We start from the raw sequence: 20,735 nt of genomic DNA, 5'->3' as shown, positions 1-20,735 counted from the left end.
AATTCATTAGTTTTCAGAAACATGGCTAGTAATTTATGCACTCTAGAAATATACCCTGAAAAACTTGTACAGATTTATATAGTATAAAAGGATATCAGTATGGACTGCTGAGATGACTCAGTGGGTAAGAAGACTTGCTGTATGAGCCTAATCATGTGAGGTAGATCCCCTCATCCAAGGTGGAAAGAAAGAGCCCACTTGTGCTCTGATCTGCACACTACAGTGTGTACAAACCCACTCTCATACACACTGCTGCTACTGCTGCTGCTGCCGCTGCTACTACTAGTAGCAGTAAATAAATGGATAAATAAAAGATGTCAATAAAGTAGAAACACTCAACAACATCCTAAGTTCAAGGTCCATTAGTTGTACATGTTTGATACTACGTACTATTCTGACCAGGTAAAAAATAACTATAAAAATGTCTCTCTGCCAGCTCTGGTATGATGAATGAGTTTTTTCTATATAACAGAAAATGTATAACATCTATCAAAATGTCTTTCTTAGATTTCAGGAGCAATATGTTATTTAAAGTTGAATACATTCTTTTATTTTAATGTGTATGGATGTTCTCCTTGGATGTCTGTCTGTGTACCATGTGCATGAAGTACCTGACGAATCCTGAAGAGGGTATCCGATTGCCAGGAACTGGAGTGATAGATGGTTTTGAGCCACAATGTGGGTGCTGGGAATCGAACCCTGGTCCTCTGGAAGAGCTGGCAGTGCTCTTAACCCCCAAAGTATCTCTCCAGCTCCAAGAAAAGTATGTCATCTTCAGAAGGTTTAAATAATTCTTTTGTATGTTTTGAATTTAGATCGGTTTCATCATTTAATTGTGAATTAACCAAGAACCATCCCATCTTTAAAGTGCTAGACCTGTGGTGTGTGATTGATGTTAATTAGTGATAGAGGCTCATTTACTACCACTGAATGCTGCAAACAACAGCTAATGTTGTCCAGCTTGCCAGCTGAACACGCAGTGTCATTTTCCCATCCTTTTACTCTCTTAGGTATCATAATTCATTTGAAGGATACTATAAACTTGAAAATCCAGATTTCTTAGGGATACAATATGAAAGTTTCTTATATAAGGCTAGTTTAAGGTAAAGCTAAGTTAATGTAGTATTTTTAAAGCCTAATTTAAATTTACTTCAAGAACATAAATAATAATTTCCTTGTAAGACAACAATGATCTTAAATACAATTAAAAGTAGAATACAGTTCACTTTTTTTTTTTTAAGTACTTTCTTTCCCAGGGGAGCTTATGTTTCATTCAGACCTAGAGTATTTATAAAAGTTTGATTTGACAGCAAAACAACCTCCCATTATTCTTCTTTGTTCACTTGTGTTTGTTTTCCTCACATTGTTTTGACATGAGAAATAATTTAATGCAAAGATGGAAAAATTTTGAGAGACAAGTGAATGTCAAGTATCTCTTCTCAGGATGATTGTCATTCTGTGATTTCAGGGTGGCAGCTCATCTGTGAGTGCAGCCCATCAAGTTGGATAGATCCCAAGAACTTTTGTGGCAATTGTTGTGGAGAAGGAAAACCAACAGGCCATGAACCGGACCCTCAGATCCCCGACATCTGCTCTTCACTCAGAGTGCAAAGGCAGCCTGATGGCGAGAAATGACAGCTGCTTTGTAGTCAGGCACACGCCTCATCCGAGAAGAGTCTGCCACATTAAAGGTAATGGGACTCCAGATACTCAACTATTTTCCTCCTCCATATACAACCTGTAACTCTTACTTAAAATATTTAGGTATTGGTAAGGTCAGAGGCTTAGATACCAGAAGCCATGTCTTACTGCCTATAGACATTTGTAGGTATCTTCTCTGCCAGACATTAGCCGATAGATTGCTTGTGTTGGGACAGGAGCCTGGGGAAATGGCCAAAGTACTCAAAGTCTGGGATATCATTTAGGAACCTCAAGGTAGCATTGACCAACTGTCTTAACATATTTTAATATCTTAACTACCTTCACACCTGTATTAGTCAGGATTTTCTAGTGTAACAGAACTTACAGAATGAATCCATCCATCTTTCTTTCACCTGTCTGTCTGTCTGTCTGTCTGTCTATCTATCTATCTATCTATCTATCTATCTATCTATCTGGGATTTATTAGAATGATTTGTAGGCTATGGCACAGCTAATCTAACAATGGCTGTCTACAAATCTGTCCAAGAATCCAGTAATTGCTCAGCCTATAAGGCTAAGTGCTTCAGCTGCTCTACAAAATATTCCAGAACCCTGAAGAAATGGATTTAAAGCTAGTAAAGGAATGGACTTGCTAGCAATGGCAGGACAAAGAAGGCGAAAAAGAGAGAGCTTCCTTCCTCCGTGTCCTTTATATAGGCCTCCAGCAGAAGGTGTGGCCCAGATAAGAGGTGTCTTCCCACCTCAAAGATCCAGATTACAAGTGGATCTTCCCACTTCAAATGATGGAATTAAGGGAGGGAAATCTCTCACAGGTGTGCCCTACCATTTCTGAATTTTAGCTAGTTCCAGGTGTAGTCAAGTTGACAAACAGGAACAGCCATCACAACACCCATGTCTAGATTTAAACATAAACCCAAGTGAAGCATGTGTGTGTGCACATATATGTATATATAAATGTATATATGCTGGTATGGAGCCCAAGGCCTTGCATGTAATTTGTCTCTCCTTCCTCTCCTCCTCTCTTCTCTTCCCCTTTACCTGCCTCCCTTCTTACCTTTCCCATTTCCTTATTTTAACTTTCTGTAGCAAGCCCCTTGGAAATCAGACATTGGTAGTAGCTCCCCCTGTACTGAAGAATAAAAGCATATATGCTTTCTGCATGTATCGGGGCAGATTTCTCAAGATTACAAAGTACATGGAAAACAAACAGAACTGTTGGTACTAGATACAGCGAACCAGTCAGTTCACCCCCCAGATGGGCTAACTGTGGGACACCTCCCACGAAAGCCACCTCAGCTGGTGGGTTAACCCTTAGCCTCTCATGTCCTTTCCTGAGACTCATTTCTACTACACCCACCTTGCTTCCTCAATAAGTGTGTTCAACAAACACTGACTTGGAGTGATTATTCAGGCAGAGCCTGGTCACAATAGTCCTGTGCTGTGGCTCTGACATGGGAGGTGACAGCAAAGGTATCAACACAGAAAAGAGCATCAAAGAATTGAGTAGAAGGCAGGCATGCCCTTAACTGAGGAAGAAATACCTCAATAAGGTATAACAACCCCATATAGATGAAAACTAGTCATATTTCTGTTTTTTAAAAAAAAGTGAAAATATTTTCATAATAAAAATGAACCATCTTTTAATAGAAATGGGTAGATCCTGGAAATAAAGAATTAGAAGGCTGCCAATCTTGTCCAAATATGAATATCCCTGCTATACAAAAGCAACCCTAGATGTGAGGCTGGAGACAATGTTCAAGAAAACAAACAAAACAAACATCCCGATAATCAGCTGGAATAAAGTACAGAGAAAGCAGATCCCACATGAACCTGGGATGCTTCCTTTCACCACCTGAGGTTATCATGACAAGAACATGTGTTGTCTCTGGTGAAACAGGGAAGCTAAGGGGAGGAGCTGGAGCCATTTCCCTCAGCAGACCCTGAATGGTCTAACAGATTAACCCATGCTCTGGGTGTAGAAAATATACCAGCAAAACCAACAATCTTACCAAGATCACATTCTGGTCAAACATCGAATTCAGTTCAGTGAGGCCGACTGCATTGTCATTCTCCATGAAACAACCACAAGAATCATAATTACAGTATAAGTCTGGCTCTTTAGACATCCTGCTAACAGCCCCCCCCAAGAGGCATTCATGATAATATTGTCTAATCCTGTGATGTGGCTTCTGCCTCCTATTACTCATCCTGTGTATGTCCTGCTCCTATACGCATGCGCCTTATCGGCTTACCCAGGTTCCCTGAAGATATGCCAAGCCCTTTGCAAGTTCTGACTCCCTCATTAATTGCTATTTCTCATTTTTCAGATATTGGTTTAAACATCACTTCAAAAGATTTCCTAGGCCCCACATCCCCAGTCTAGACTGTCACATGATACTTTGGCAGAGTACTCTATAATTTCCTCAAGAGAAGTTTTCTTAAATTAGGTTCTCTGAGGATACTGATCTGGGAATGTGTGTCAAGAAGCCTTTATTTGGACATGCTTTGTGGAACAACATCTACGAAGGAAATGCAGGAAGCAGAACTAAGCAAGACAGTGAGGGTAAAATGCCACAGGGATGTCACAGAGGCCACAAGGGAGAACGGGTCTAGGGTGACCCCATATAGGGTAAGGACTTGAGGCCTTTGTGACTTCCATCAGCCAGGTACCGGGTGCTGTCAGTGCTTTGTTGTGCAGTGAGAGCTCCCTTCAGCCAAAAGGAAATTTCCAGACAGAGAAGATGTAGCCTGAGCCCTAAGAGTCAACCATTGATCCTCATGTCAGTGGGAGAGATGGCCTCTGCCTCAGTTCCTGCCTCTAGATCCCTTCCTTGAGCTCTGCCTGCTCTTCATGGGGCACTGCGATGTCTGAACAAATCCTTTCCCCATATGTTTTCGGTCATGGTCTTTTATTACAGCAACAGAAAAGCAAAGTAGAATATTCATTTTTCTTAAGCATTTCTGTCATTTTAAACTTCCTAATTGTTAAAGGGTAGTCATCCGCTAAGAAAACAGTTGCCCTGGACAAAAAGAACAAACAAGACAACAAAAACACTCTCCCATTAGAGATTGTATATCAATCAGAGACTAAGGGCCATGAGGTCGAAGCTTTTGCTCAGCTCTCAGACAAGGAAGCCTTTATAAGCTCAAGGGCAGGCACTTGACACTCCCTACCTTGGGCGTGGCCTCTCTTCTCTGCTGGAGGATGGGTCTTCTTCACAGCTGGGTGGAATTCCCCCTCTCCTCAGCAGCTGTCAGTCATGTAATGCCTCACTGGACTCTCAAACCTCTGTCAGGCTGTTCTCATCCCTTTACACCTTTGAAAAGTAGGTCTTTCCTGACTGTTGAATTGATGGAATCTGAATTTTTTTTTTCATATTTCTGTCTGATGTGAGGTTGCCAGGTGTGCACATTAATATGTGGATATGGAAAGAGCCACTACAAAAAAGAAACAAAGTAGACAGAGAGGGCTGTTCTGTGAAGGTCCTCCAACACACATGATACACACACTGCATGTTTTCTTTTTAAAAGCACAATTAAAAGAGAAATCAGGGGTTTCCACTGACATATTTGTGTGTAAGCTTGCCTATATTTAATTTGGCATGAATTTTTTTTTTTTTTTTTTTACTGTGTACCTGGGCCCGTCACTACTCTAGTGTTTAAAGTATAATCTTAACATTTGATGGTGTCTTCAAAAAAAATTCTCATTTCTATCTAGAGAGTTACTAGTAGTAAAGTTTGAGGTACGTAACCAAATAAAACAGCTGGTAGTGTCCTCCAGCCAGTCAACCATCAAATCTCACCCGCTTTCTGCCAGGCACTGAGTACTGGGAACAGATGGTAAACAAAGCGGGCAAAACCCCCATCCATGAGGCTCACTGCCTAGCGCAGCTCTGACAAACAGATTACAAACAGATTTAATGGGACCATGGATAAGTGCTGTGGGAGACACAAGCACGTTACGGGCCGGTGCGTGCTGGGTGTTTTCTGAACAGGTCTGTTAACAGACAAACAAATGGTTATCCCTATTCGTGCAGGTTTGAACAACATCCCAATCTGCACTGTCAATGACGATGACGTCCCTCTCAGACTGTTGTGTGGCGCCAGCCAGCAGACCCTCTTAGAGAGGAATGAGACGCCATTAACCAAATTCAGCAACCCACCCAGCACCGCAGCCCTGGACAGCCCTGTCCGAGGGCTATCACCGGTGCAAAACAAAGTTCCTGCAAGGCCTCAGTCTGGTGAGTCCCTCTAAAGAAGTGAAATGTGTTCTTAGGCCTCTTGCAAATAACTGGAGAGAAATCTGATTGCTTCAAGAGCTGGAGCAACTTATGAGATAGGTTATTCATCATAGACAATTTACATTCCCCTAACGTAATTCATAAGACACTATTTTTTTTTTAAATTTTTTATTAATTTATTCTTGTTATATCTCAATGTTTATCCCATCCCTTGTATCCTCCCATTCTTCCCTCCCTCCCATTTTCCCATTATTCCCCTCCCCTATGACTGTTCCTAAGGGGTTTACCTCCTCCTGTATATGCTCATAGGGTTATCAAGTCTCTTCTTGGCAACCTGCTAAGACACTATTGTTAACAAATTCTATTTGTTGTTGTTGTTGCTGTTGTTACTGTGTCCAGGCCAGGTTTGGTGTAGGCATGGTGTTCAGTCTTTAGAAAGTGTGATGATTGATTTCTAATGTCAGCTCTTGATGGGATTTGGGATAGCTAGTGACACATGTCTGACATGTTGAGGACGGGGTCTATGGAGAATGTGGCTAAGCAGGGAACGTGGATGGCAGCACGGCACACACTGGATGTCTCCGACTGAATAAAAGTAGGGAAAGAAGAAAGAAGCCAGCGGAGCACGGTCATCCACCCTCCCTGCTTCCTGCCTCCACAGCTGTCTTACACTCCGCTACTAAGCCTTCCTGCAAGGGACTTGAACCACGCGCGGGAATACGTCTTTCCTCCTCTAATGTGCTTCTGTCAGGTCCTGGTGAAGGGAAAAGTAACTAGCTGGGAGACATCAGATATGAGTGCAGCCAGTACTGATTAACAACAAAACAAAACAAAACGAAAACCAGACAAAGGTGGGTCCAGTAAACACACGGGGATGGAAATGTGTGTACACATCTCCCACGCTCACTTCCATAGAGCCATGCCCTGATGACGTTGCCTTTTGTGTTCATCCAACTCTTATCTTTCCCTCCGGCCCACATGCAGTATCTGGCCTTTGGTAGATGGTTAAATACATTAACGGATGCTTATGTCCTCCAAGCTCCCACTAGATTGGCCCATCAAACTGTCTCCATATGCAATGGCTTTCCTAGATCAATATACCAAAAGCATCCACACTCTTCCCACAAAACAGTCCAGAAGTAGAAAAGCAGCATGCTCAGTGGAAACTTTTGTTTTTAGATTTGCTTTGTTTTACATGCATGGATGTTTTGCCTGCATAGATTTGTGTGCGTCAGCTGTGTGTCTGGTGCCCAGGGCTGAAAAGAAAGCATCCAATTATTCCCTGGTACTGGAATTACAGATGGTTGTGAGCCACTATTGCATGCTAGAACTGAACCTAGGTCCTCTGCAAGAGAATCCAGGGCTCTTACCACCCAGCCATCACCTCTCTAGCCCCCAACACTGCTTTATCACCGCAGTGACCTCACTTCCTTGGTACTAATGTCTGTCCTAGTTTACTTGTGTTGCTGCGACTAAATACTCTGAGGAAAAGCAGCTTAGGGGAGAAAGGGTTTGTTTTAGGTCACAATTCTTGGTTACAGTCCATCACTGCGGGGAAGTTGGAGCAGAAGAGATGAGATGGCTGGCCACATGACAGCTACAGTCAAGATTGAGATGGGTGGCCACATGACAGCTACAGTCAAGAGCAGAGAGAAAACATGGCTGTGCTCAGTTAGCCTTCTTTAATGTGACAGAGTTCAGTGACCAAACCAAGGATTGTCTCGGCCCACTTTCAAGCTAGGTTTCCCATGTCAATTACAACAGTCAAGACAATCCCTCACAGACACATTCACAGGCCAACCTGATCGATCCAGGGAATTCCACGTTGAGCTTCTCCTCCTCGGTGATTGTGGGTTGAGCAAGGCTGCCACTCTGACTTCTAGACCTCAAAGACAAACGTTTATACCCTACATCTTCCAAGTCCTACACATGCTCAGTTCCTTATGTTACCTAATTTAAAACAAAGTAGTTAAGCCGGGCATGGTGGTGCATGCCTTTAATCCCAGCACTAGGGAGGCAGAGGCAGGTGGATTGCTGTGAGTTCGAGGCCAGCCTGGTCTACAAAGTGAGTTCAGGATGGCCAAGGCTACACAGAGAAACCCTGTCTCGAAAAACCAAAAAAAAAAAAAAAAAAAAAAAAAAAAAAAACTAATAAAAAAGAGTAGTTTTTGTTTCTGGCAACGGAGCACTGATTTAACCTAGTCACCAGCCAGAACACTGCATTCATGACCTGAACAAATTCACCAGTCATAAGACTGTTTGTTGCCTGAACTTGGTCACCAACCAGAACGATGCTCATTACCAGAAGTAACCACCTCTCTTCAGACAGAAATGATAGATTTTGTTACTATGGAGATTATGCACAAAGCCTTTATTTAAAAATGGTGCAAAAGTATGGCTTTGCTTAGAGAAGACATATCTTCATGTCAGCAGAAAGGAAGCCAAGCAAAACTGTGGACGATTTCGGGCTGAGATGGATTTAGTTAGACCACAGATGAGTGACAGGGTTGAAAGGATGAGAAACAAATAAAACAAAGAATACAGTTACAGCCCAGTGCAAATCTTCTGTCTTTGGGGCAAACGCATGCAAATTGCCTACTATATATCAGGGACAGGCGCATGGATAAGGAACCCACAGTAAGAGTCTACGCCTACAATCAGTTTAACTGAATCAAGAAAGGTTGGAGTAGCCAAGACTTTTGGTAGAGACCTGTAACCTTAGTCACGTGGGAAGCTGAGTCAGGCAGCTTGTCTGGGTAGTGGTGTGAGAATGAGATGGGAGAAGGGGAAGATAGAGAGGAAGGGAGGGAGGGAGGGAAGGAGGGAGGGAGAGAGGGAAGGAGGGAGGGAGGTTAGTTCGCAACATGTTTCCATCTTTTCATGCTGGGGATGGACTCAGTATTTTTTAAAAACATAAATACGCTTGTATAATGTTACTATACACAGTTTTCATCACAGGTTTCCTGATATGCACACATATGCCAGAGCTGAGTTTAATTTAAGTTTGGATAGACTAGGCTGTTTAGCAACTAATACATAAAGCATGGATGGAAAATGCTTTGATTTAATTTAACTGTATTTTCCCAATTTCTTTCAGAGCCGTGCAGAAAAACCAATGAGTGCTTCAAAACCTCCAGTGACAATCCCTTAGTGATTAAGGTAAAGGGACCACTACTGCAGCTTTGGCTTCCAGCACGAGTTCCTCTTTACGGGCCTTCCTAGAGGCCTCTTTCACACTGTGTTTACAGCTTTATGAATATATAGCTAACATGACATAAAATGTTCACATCGAAAATACACCATCTGATGGATCTGGACAAGTACACATATACCCTCCTGGGAAGCAGCACCCAAAACAGGAGGATGGACACATCTCCCAGCTCCATGGGCTCCCTCCTGTGTTCAGGCTGTTTCCCTACCTGCCCGTTACAGCACCATTGGCTTTCAGTGGATCCTGAGAGGGGAAAGCAGAGGCAGGAACTGCCAGGGGTAAAAGAGGGTGGTTGTGAGTGCTGTCAGAAACTGACATCTTGGGAGACAGCTTCAGTGAGACAGCTTATTTAATTGGGGGGAAACAAAGCACTTAAATCCTTGGGTGTGGGTAGGGGCTTTCTGGGGTATAGGGTGCCAAGGATGCCTCAATTGCAGGTGCTGCTGGACATGACCTTATCAAGAGAGAAAAAGTTTAACCTGGCTACCAGGCTACCTGACCTCCTCCAAGGGGGTGAAGGTGTGGCACCAGGACACATGTGCCCAGGGCAGGGTAGGGATTGAGCCTACTCCTGCTGATCTCAGGACAAGATTTCTGGGGTTTGAACACACCTCGATCCCACTCTAGCTCTGGGCATGCGTCCCCCGGTCCCACAGCTCCCAGGGTCCCTCGTTCATAAACCTGGTCCTCCCAAAGACAAATGTTGATCCACTAAAGAGGCAGAGGTGTTTCACTTTTATGTAAGGGAGACCACATGCAATTCTCTTTCAAGATCAAGCTTCACTCAGCAGGCGTATTCTCAGATCTATTTAAGTTGCTATATTGATTCTTGTCAATGCCAAGATGCTCAGGATTCGGTTGTCTCACGGGTTGAAGTCACCTGTTGAAGGGCATTTCGGTCATGTCCATCTTTTGGCAAAGCTAAGATAAGCACCCACACACAGTTTTTGTATACATACTTGTTTCCCTCCTGGCCAGTAACTGCAAATACAATAACTGCCTCTTAGACAGTTTTGTGCCTACATCTTGAAGTACAGCCAAGTTGTTTTCTGCTTTCTGTTTTCTCCACTTCCTCCCTCGACACTGGCTTTAGGTTTTAGCTAACTGAAGTGAAGTACAGTTTCAGTTTGTCATCCCAGTCCAGGCTGACTCGTTTCCTCATTAGCTTGGTGTGTTGGTCAGTATCAGCCATGGCTGACGGTGGTTAAAACCCTTTCCTGGAACAGGCAGTGAGAACCAAGGCTTTTGTAGCTCTTTTGGGCATAAAGCCCTCACCTTTTGTTGTTGCTGTTACTTAAATGGAAGACTATATTTCCAGCTCACCCCACAACTGGCCTTTCTATTTCTTCCTCAACTAATAAAGAGGGGAAAAAATAGCTCCTAATTCTATATCTCCAGCTCTTAGCAGAAAAGGAAGCACAGCTCACATAATCAAGTCTCTTCATAGACAAAACAGGAATCTTCACGCCTTCCTGGTGATAAAGGCGCCCTTCCCAACTCAACACGTGCCTCATGTGCAGGAGCTGATCACTGCCTGCAACAGCAACATACAAGAACATTTCACGTTCAACATTTAAACTCTTGTCTTGTCTTGAGTTTCATCAAGGGCCTTAAATGATCTCAGCCAAAGGTAGTAATATGTCAGCGTCTGCTTTGCCTCCAAACACAAATGTTTGGTAGAGTTTAAAGGATGCTTAAAATTATTAACATCACTTTGCCTTTGTGGTTATCTTATTGAAGAAAAATGTTTCTCTGGCCTGTGAGAGGAGTCTAAGTGTAAATGTACTTGCTGCCAAGCCTGACTGACCTGGGGTAAAGACCCAGGACCCACGGCAAGAACTGAACGTTCTCCTGCAGCAACATATGTAGTGTGTCGTGCTTGTGTGCAAGCAAACTCTCAAATACACACACACACACACACACACACACACACACACACACACACACACACACCAGCTAAGTAAATGTACTTTAAAATGTTTAAACAAAGCTAAAAGTTTCTTATTAGCTTTGCATTTAATTTACATGGAAGTGTAAAACTGTATGCCAAACATACGATTCTTTGACTTAGGATGAGTTTAAAGCTAAAGACTCACTGCTGCCTCCAAGGATGTGCTCTGCTCCTGCCTGCCGGTACTCAGAAGTGATGAGCGCCAAGACCGATGAGGATAAAAACACTGTGTGCATACCAAACTATCTGGACCAGGAGATAAAAGTAAGAGGCAAGGCTGGGGACTGGAGAGATGGATCAGAGGTTAAGAGCACTGGCAGCTCTTCTGAAGGTCCTGAGTTCAATTCCCAGCAACCACATGGTGGCTCACAACCATCTATGATAAGATCTAGCGCCCTCTGCTGGCGGGCAGGATGCTGTGTACATAATAAATAAATCTTTTTTTAAAAAAATCTGGAACTCAGAAGCAGCATGAACACACACACACACACACACACACACACACACACACACACACACACACACACACACTGGAGGAGACTGAGTGGCAGTGTCTCAGGTATATGATACTGGGTACAAAATGCTGGATTCTCTCAGGACAGCCTCCATTGTAAACCACCACAGAAATGGGAAGAATATATGAATAAGCTGCTTTTAGTTATTTGGCTTCATGACAGTGAAACTAGGGTAATTGCTACATTTAGCCTAAAAAACCGAGTTAGTGGGGAGAATAACTGAGGGAGACACCCAAAGTCAACCTTTGGCTTCCACACGCATGTGTGTATATGTGCACACATGCCTGCACACACACACACACACACACACACACACATTACATATACATAAATATTAACAAATTTAAACACTTTTTGGTTTTTTCTAATAAAAATCTACCCAAACTAAAGTAGATATAAAATATAAACAAGCCTTACTGATCTATAGGAATATATTGAGTATTCTAATATTTGTGTAACTGGAATCTCAGAAATAGTAAAAATTAGAGCATTCAAATTATGGGGAGAAGCTGGGCGGTGGTGCATGCCTGCAATCACAGCACTCTGAGAGGCAGGGACAGGTGGGTCTCTGAGTTCCAGGCCAGCCTGGTCTACAAAGCAAGTCCAGGATAGCTAAGGCTACACGGAGAAACCCTGTGAGAACCCCTTCCCAGAACCTCAAGTGTGGTTTCATATTGACTGAAGGGATTTAGATTCCAGTCTCAGCGTGCCCAACACTGTATTCAAAGACTACAGCACCATCCAGCTCATGTCACATCCTTCTTAGCCACAGTAAGAAGAAAGCAGCCAGATGAACAACTTCTGTGACTGGTAAATTCCTGTTGGAACCACCCCACCCCTCTCCTGAAATTAAGTTGCTCCTATTAGAATGTTAGAATATTAGAACCAAACAGACACAGCATGACAAGAAGCATCACTTGTACTGACAATGTTTTCACTGACTCCCCTTTGCACTGTCTGAAATGTGGCTCTCCAACGAGACCCCAAATGGCCCAAGTATCACGTACACAGAGTACACCTCCCACTTAGGGAGATGAGATTCTAAAGAAAGAGAAGGAAACCTGGTACTATTACTTCCTCACTGTGCGCCTCTGATGTTCCCTGTCAGATCCTGGCAAAGCTCTGTGACATTTTGCACACCGACTCTCTGGCAGAGGTTCTGCAGTGGCTGCTTCACACAAGTAACAAAGGTGAGGTTAAGAGGAGCATTTGCAGGAACCGACCTTGGGATGACAAATATGCCAAACTGGAGTTTTCTTCCTGGGACTTTCAAATAAATTTGAAAAAAATTATTTGCCCAGAGTTCCTGTGAGCCTGAATACCTACCTGATACATGCTGGCCATCCAGGTAATCAGTGTAGTGAGTCTCAAACGGAATACGAAGCGTGCATATGGCTGGTCTCCGCATCTCCTCCACGTTGTGTGAAATGGCCCTCCCTGAGCATATCCTCTGGCCTGCTGCGGAATCTGAACACAGGCTTGTTTCCTTCCTCTGCTGTGGATGGTGGCAGCATGGCCTTCCATGTTTCAGACTCCTAGTAACTATGAGGACTTAATCTTAGCTAATGATGCAGCTGCTCCTGGCTTCCTTTGGGCTGTCCCTGGCATGTGTCATGAAAACACCATTCTCTCTCAAGCAGGGCAATCCAGACAGCACTCAGCAGCTAGCCTCAAACCAGCTGATCATCATACTGAGCCCAAACCTCCTACTTGGGCTCCAAGAGTCAGCTTTTGTAACAAGCTCCTAGTTGATGCTAACGAGTGATACTGGTTTGGGGGACATGCTCTGAGAATGGAGAACATTTTGGAAAAACAGTGCTTTGCTACAGAGTTCAAGACTACCTTTTAATTGGAGACAATTTTCTATTTCTGCAGGGGGTGGGGAGGAGCGGCTTTTTAAAATCAGATGATATTTGATAAGTTCTCCAAGCAATAACTCCTTTTTAAAACGTGCATGTGGGTACATTTGTGTGTCTGTGAGAGGAAGGTGAGGGCCTTGCGCATCCATGCATAATGCCCAGGGGACCAGCGAGAGGTAGGGAGGGAGGATGACAATGACATAATGAAACCCATTGCTAACTTAAAAAGGAACAAGCCCGCACTTCTAGTCAGTGTGACAACAGTGACTTTCATGCTCTCCAACCTCTCTTCCCCCCAAAGCAGAAAAGGAGTGGGTATCGTCTTTGATTCATTCTGAACTGGCGGAGATAAACCTGTTGGCCAGCCGCAGAGGCAACCTCCAGGCTACAGCAGCAGCAGCAGCAGCAGCAGCAGCAGCAGCAACAGCAGCAGCAGCAACAGCGGAGCCCAGGAAGCTGCCCACAGCTGTGAAACCCGCCACAACCAAAGCGCTGCAAAATCCACCCGCCAGACGGAGGGGGGTGACTGGGTCTCGAGAAGGACGTCAGGCACCCAGGTGATCAAATGCAGACGCCACCCAGGGGACCCTGGACACAGACTTCACAGACACACACTCTCTCTCTCTCTTTTGTTTTCTCTTTCAACTGCTGAGGTTTTAAGTCTCTGGTCCTTCTAGTAAGTGACTGCACATATGTAATTGTTTTCTTTCATTTTCACCGGTGATAGCAAAGTTGTCCTCAGTTCCACTGTTCAGAACATTTTGGCAGAGGCTGCGTTCTTTAGCTATGAACCTTTTTCTTTTGAGGAAAATTCTTTTTCACTAATGGCAAAGTAAGACTAGACATCCAGAAATCTAGAGGGGGCGGGGAATACGGCTTTTAAAAGTTTTTTAAGGTCATTTTAAAATGTGGGGTCTGTGTGTCTGTGTGTGTGAGTGCACGCGCGCGCTCGTGCACGTGCACATGCGCATGTGTACATAAGTGCTATGACCAAAGAGGCCAGAAGAGTTGGATTCCCCTATACCTAAGTCACAGAAGAAGCTTACGAGCCTCTTGGTGAAGGTGCTGAGAACCAAACTTCGGTTTTCTACAAGAGCTGTAGGTTTTCTTAACCACTGAACCATCTTTCCAGCCCCAAGGGCTTTAAAGGGGTTTAAACATGCAAACCATAACAGAAACTGAAACTATTATTAGTCTTAGGTATAGTTTGTTAAACACTACTATTATCCAAGAATGGATTTTACTGTAAAGCAATGAAGACAAAAATAAGTCATTTCAACTGATTTTCACTGATATACTCTTGGGAAGTTCCAAAGAGAGAGAAAAAAAAAAAATTACTAAGCCATTTGGAAGCTTTTTTTAGAAGAAACATTTCTTAAGGCACAACATCTGTAATCTCAGCTCTGTGGAGACTGAAGCAAGAGTTTTGACTTTTTTTTTTTTTTTTTTTTTTTTTTGGTTTTTCAAGACAGGGTTTCTCTGTGTAGCCTTGGCCATCCTGGACTCACTTTGTAGACCAGGCTGGCCTCGAACTCACAACGATCCGCCTGCCTCTGCCTCCCGAGTGCTGGGATTAAAGGCGTTCGTGGACTACATAGCAAGACTCGGCCTCAAAAACAACACAAATAACAAACAAAGGAAACATGCATCCATTTATGTTGAAGAAAAATGGGTTAGGCTGGTAGAGAACATTTTGTTGGTTTATAATTAAAAGTTGGGTTAAATGTAAAGTTTCAGAAAGAATATGATGAAAGCAATATGTTACTTTAAAGAAGGTTCATTCTACCTTGTCTGCACCATTAAGTCTCCATGCAGTCAGAAAGGAGGACACAGTAAGAGATGACCTCCTTCAGGAAGTGGCTTATGACAGTCCTGTTAGATATTTGCTCAAAGCAATTTGTCGCTGGCAAGTAATTTAAAGCAAGCGTTGGGATAGCATGTTTAAGATCAATGCCATTAGCTTGCTGACGCAATAATCTATTACTAGCTCTCAAATTCTTTTTTTTTTTTTTTTCCAATTGATTTAGAATGTCAAGTCAAGGATCCGAAAGAAGTAAGGCGGTATCACAAGGTTAAGTACAATTTGTGCTGTTTGCAGATGGTATAAGAAATCAGTAGGTGCTAAAGATCTTTGCTTTTAAAGGAAACCCAGTTTCCTTTTAAAGCTTAAGCGTGGTTTTCAGCTCCACTCTTCAGAAATGTATCTGCCCAAATAAATCTGACAAAAAGTGTCCTTGGGGACAAAACAAAACAAAACAACCCCCCCCCAAAACCAAACAAACAACAAAAAACCACTCTGAAAACACAGTCAGATGGTAGGTGCTGCAAGTGGTCACACTCACTCACTGAACAGGATTGCTGAGCCACACAGACACAGGGACTTCACAGTGAACTCTACCCAGTTTAACTGTCATGGACCTAAATGCTTTCACCATAAAGAAAATCGAGGAGACCAGAGAAAAGAATACAACTGCAGCAACCCCAGACAGGTACCCCTCAAGGCAGCTGAAAGACAGTCAGAAGCCCTGTACCAGCCTACAGTTTAGATCAGGGAGACACAATAGCCCTCCTTTGGTCCTCAGTAGCCCAACAGCAGCCTCTCTGGAGGCTGACAACAGAGCAGCTGTCAAGTACATCCGCAGGCCTCAAATATAAAACTCTGACTTGTTTCTCCAGGTTTTCTTTGACCAAATCCCAAAGTGGCTTTACAAGAACAAGTGCAGCTAGTATTGGAAAGCCAACCCTGCCTCTTGCTCGAGGGTGGGCCCTTTCCTCCTGGTCTCTCCTATCAGATTCTCACTCGGGGATCAGGGGATCATGGTGGTTTCTAGTCAACTTAAGTCTCCCTCATGCCCACACACAGATCTACCCTGCCGAGACACACATTTAGTTAAGACTCTATGAGCTCGCTGCTTCAGAATCTCCAAACCTTTTCTGGGCTAGCTGTGACTGTTTCACTTGTCAGGAAAACAGGTCTTTATCTCACTGGTCTAGTCACTGCCTCAACATGCTTATACACCAACTCTAAGTCATCCCCACCAACACCTCTAAGAGCGAGAAAACAGATCATGTATGTTAGCACAAAATGTCATTGAAGGTGAGCATGGTAAAAATGAATAGACTATTATGACTCTGTTTTTCCTCTAATTTTCAGGCTTGTTTTGTTTTTCAAACATTTATTTAATTTATTATACATACAATGTTCTGCCTGCATGTGTGCCTGCTCGCCAGAAGAGGGCACTAGATCTCATTATAGATGGTTCTGAGCCACCATGTGGTTGCTGGGAATTGAACTCTCTGGAAGAACAGCCAGTGCTCTTAACTTCTGAGCCATCTCTCCAGCTCCCTTGTTTTGTTTTGTTTTGTTTTTAAACCCCATACCACTCAATAATACAACAAGGCAGAAGCTGTGTTCAGTCCTTTTTTTTTTTTCTTCAGTCTTTTGATTATGGTCTTATTTAGATTTTTTTTTTTTTCCCTATTTCAGGGGCTGAGACCCCATTGTTTCTAAGAAGAAACAAGACGAAAATACCTGTTACAGAATATTTCAGCAATCTGAAGTCTCCTCTCCGGTCCCACACTGTGGACAGCGGGTCAGCCAAACCAGTGTCAGCAAGGAGTGTGCAAGGGTACAGCCCTCAAGGAGCATTCTATCCTTTAACACCTCAGAGTTAGAAAGGAACACGTCAGTCCTTTCACAAAGATGAGCTTCACACTGACAGAGCACCAAAGTAGTTTTAAATATAACCAAATGCTCCTCAATATGGTAGCGCGTCTAAGTCTTTTAAAAACACGTGTATATAATGCTAGAAATAAATATTGATGAAAACTATCTTTGTTTGTAGTGAGTTTTAATCCACGTACAAGATGTATGGTTATATAATGCTCTTTCCCATCCTGTCCTGTCCTGCGCTAACAGGATTAGTACGTAAGCATAGGGCCAATACATGAAAACCATCCATAATTAGAATAGAGTGCTGAAGCTTGAGAATTTGAACCAATTTTGGCAATCTACAGCATTTCCATGTTTGGAGACTACTATGGAAAAATTCTCATCTCCCCTCCACGAAAAAAAATATAACAATTTTCTTTAATTTGGGGCCAGGAAGAAGTTTATTTCCACTCAGTGTTAAAGGTAGGTGTTAGTAACACAATATTGATTTTTTTTTTTTAATTAACTACTGTTGGGCCACAACTATTATTCTTTTAGTATATGTTGAAGACCAGCTTTGACATCACAGGGTAAACTGAGGTGGGGCATAGAGTTGGCAGCTGTCCACCCCACAGTCTTTTCTGAGGGTGAAAAGCTTGAGTCTCTAGGCCAGAACTGACTGTAACCAGCAGGGGTTGCTAGTGATAGTAGCTAATGACTGGAAAAAAGGAAAGAAGAAAAAAGATCTGTCTCTCTGACACACACACACACACACGCGCACGCGCACACACACACACGCGCGCGCGCACACACACACACACACACACACACACACACGACGGCTGAAAGAGTTCAAGCATTATTATCGTGCCAGTGTTACTGCCTGGTGAGGGGCTGGAAGCCCCCTTAGAGTTTTCATACAACTCATGTATTAGGAAGAATATAAAGGCCACAGGGACAAGAAGCTGTGCAATACTCCATAACAGCATGAGGTCCTCAGGACATGTAGTCCTCAGGGCTCGGCCGCCCTGAGGCCGACTTGTCATGGCTGTGCTAACTGGTGAGCCACATTCCGTGAGTTCTAAAGCTTTTTGTTCCCCTAGCACGGGCCTCGTCAAGTATAAGGTTGTAACATGTTGTGGTTCCACCATAACAGAGTTTATTTCTGAAGTTTATACTCAGAGGAAACCTTTGCATTGTTTATTGATTGATGGGCTCAGGATCCTTCCACCTTGTGGCTCGATGATCAAATAGGGTATCCCTGTCGACTGTAACCGGCGGACAGAAGAAAATGAGACCAGAAGAAAGTACTAAATTTTTCTACTGTTGTTATAACAAAGTATTACAAACTTAGGAACTTAATGCCACACAATTGTATTCTATTACAATTCTGGAGGCAGAGATGTGGAATGGACTAAAAAGAAAATGAAGTTATTTTCCTTTTGGAGGTTCTGGGAAGAGTTTGTTTTCTGTCTTCATTCATGGCTCTCATCTATCCAGAAAGAGAACAGTAGCTAATCAAATTGTTCACAAATCAGTCTGACACTCTTTTGACTGTTTCTTTTAGTTCAGACACTCATGATCACACTAGACTTCTGTTCTTCATATTAATAAAGATCATCTCACCGGGGTCTGGGAGACGCCTCGGTGGGTTAAAGTGCTTACTTTCAGATTTAATTTCCTCTTTCCAGTTTCTTAGCTTTTCTTTCTTTTTCTTCTTTCTTTCCTTTCTTTTTAGTATATAGGTATTGAGGCTTTTATCTTAACAAGTGTTCTTTTCTTTGTGTGTGGGTCTATGTGAGCACATATGTGCATGTGTGTACTTGTGTGGACAGCATATATGTATGTGTGTTTTCATGTGAATGCAGGCACATTCTGCACATGTAGAGGTGAAAGAGTAACCTTGGGTATCAGTCCTATTCGACCTTTGTGAGATGGTATCTCTGCTGACTTTCTGCTTTCTGTGCCAGGCTAGCTGCCCTGCAAGTTTCTGGGGACTCTGTCTCCACTTCCTATCTGCCAGTTGGAGCACTGGGGTTATAGGCGTTTGCACTAATGTGTCTTGCTATTCATGTGGGGTCAGGTTCTCATGTTTCCACAGCAAAACCGCCTACCCACTGAGCCATCTCTCTAGCCTCCACATTTTGTTTTCTACTTTAACACTTTGTTACAATCAAAGAACCCGCCTTTAGGATTTCTTTAAGTACTTATTTTCCTTGATATCCAATATAGCCACTCCTAGAAATGTCGTGATAGTGCCACTGCCCCATGGGCCAAACATTCAAACACGCTAGTGTTTGGAGGCCTAACCTATTCCAATGACCATACTTTGCTTATGTGTAAAGTGCTAAAATTTATCAAATGTTAAGATTTGTCTTTTTAATTAGGTTGCTATGACTTTTTTCTTATTTTTAAATCATGGCAGGGAAGCCTGGCAGCAGATTATCAGGCTGGCCTGGCAGCAGTTAGGAAGCAGTGATCATGTTTTACCTGCACACAAACAAAACCGGCTATAAACCCATAAAGCGCACCTTGAGTGACATGCTTCCTCCCAAAGGAGGAGGGACCATCAGCTGGAGACCGAGTGTTCAAACACATGAGCACGTGGGCACATCTCACAAAATCGGAATCATAGAAAAGTGCAGCAGCAACATGAACTTTATTCTTTTACAACAGTGGTATGACTGCTTACAGACTTTGTTTACAGACTTTGAAAGAACTAGCTACAATAGGTAACTAAGAATAAAGCAACGAAAGTAGACAGGGAACACCAATACTAGGTCTAATAAGCTTTGGTCTAAGTATGATGCTAACACAGCATAATAAAGAGAAAAGACCAGACACTGATTATGCCCCAGTTCGGCGAGAGCCCCTGGAGTCCCACTGCACTTGTGGCAGGGATACGTGATCTAAGTACACGTCTCTGCAATACTATGCAGAAGCGGAACAGCTCCCCTCTGCTCCATCGTCCCTTGTCAATTTCCAAACTATTTAATTTTGTATTTGGGCATTTAATGGATTCAAATTAGTGTATTCAACATAACTCTATCAGTCCTGTCAAAAACAGAAAGCTAAATGTTCTGTGGACAGATGTAAACATTATTAATGCACATTTCCTACATGCGCATGTTATTTACAGAAACACGTTTACTTTAGTTGGAATACTATAGTAGGCGGCAGATACATAATATTCACATTAAAAGCTAACATATATGCATATATGTTATATTTATGGAAAGAATAGCTTATACTGTTTGTTTTAAACTGAGGTAAAGAGAAATTGATCCTTCAAAAATAACCTTATAAAATAATCTAGTCAGTAAAAATTTAGTTTTGTAATTGAATAAATTATGATCATTAAGAGATTTAGGATTATTCTTGTGACTATTTCAGAAGCATGAGAAGGCATCATAAGGGAGGCACAGGAATGGGCCGTCGTCCAAAGGAATGGACTGTTGAGCCCAGAAAACAACTGCATTCCTCCTAGAATTCATGTATTCCTCAGAAAAAACTACACTGACCACAAAAGCTGCAGATAGAAGGGTAACAATCTAGGAGACTCCCGGGCCAGTTATGAACATCTGCTCCAACAGACAGGCATCACACCAACCAGACACAGGAACATAAGAGCACAAAGCTCACAG

At 42.9% G+C, this 20,735-nt stretch overlaps 1 protein-coding gene across 1 annotated transcript; it reads left to right on the top strand.

The window, feature by feature from the left end:
- The first annotated feature begins 1,561 nt into the window (after positions 1-1,561).
- C23H4orf17 (chromosome 23 C4orf17 homolog) lies at positions 1,562-17,114 on the top strand. Its single transcript, XM_051165719.1, has 9 exons — positions 1,562-1,691; positions 5,700-5,903; positions 9,001-9,062; positions 11,186-11,329; positions 12,689-12,770; positions 13,744-13,812; positions 13,858-13,996; positions 15,467-15,510; positions 16,927-17,114. Exons 1-9 carry the CDS (start codon positions 1,562-1,564, stop codon positions 17,112-17,114), a joined length of 1,062 nt encoding a protein of 353 aa, XP_051021676.1.
- Positions 17,115-20,735: the final 3,621 nt, after the last annotated feature.

The sequence above is a fragment of the Acomys russatus genome, chromosome 23, assembly GCF_903995435.1.
Source record: "Acomys russatus chromosome 23, mAcoRus1.1, whole genome shotgun sequence".
Classification (NCBI taxonomy): Eukaryota; Metazoa; Chordata; class Mammalia; order Rodentia; family Muridae; genus Acomys; species Acomys russatus.
This window is presented reverse-complemented; position numbering and strand designations above follow the sequence as displayed.

Bases quoted from the DNA above. Each gene is read 5' to 3' on its own strand.
- C23H4orf17 (XM_051165719.1), top strand. From the start codon at position 1,562: ATGAACCGGACCCTCAGATCCCCGACATCTGCTCTTCACTCAGAGTGC. The intron at 5,904-9,000 runs GTGAGTCCCTCT...AATTTCTTTCAG, and splicing joins TCCTGCAAGGCCTCAGTCTG to AGCCGTGCAGAAAAACCAAT. The intron at 15,511-16,926 runs GTTAAGTACAAT...TCCCTATTTCAG, and splicing joins AAGTAAGGCGGTATCACAAG to GGGCTGAGACCCCATTGTTT.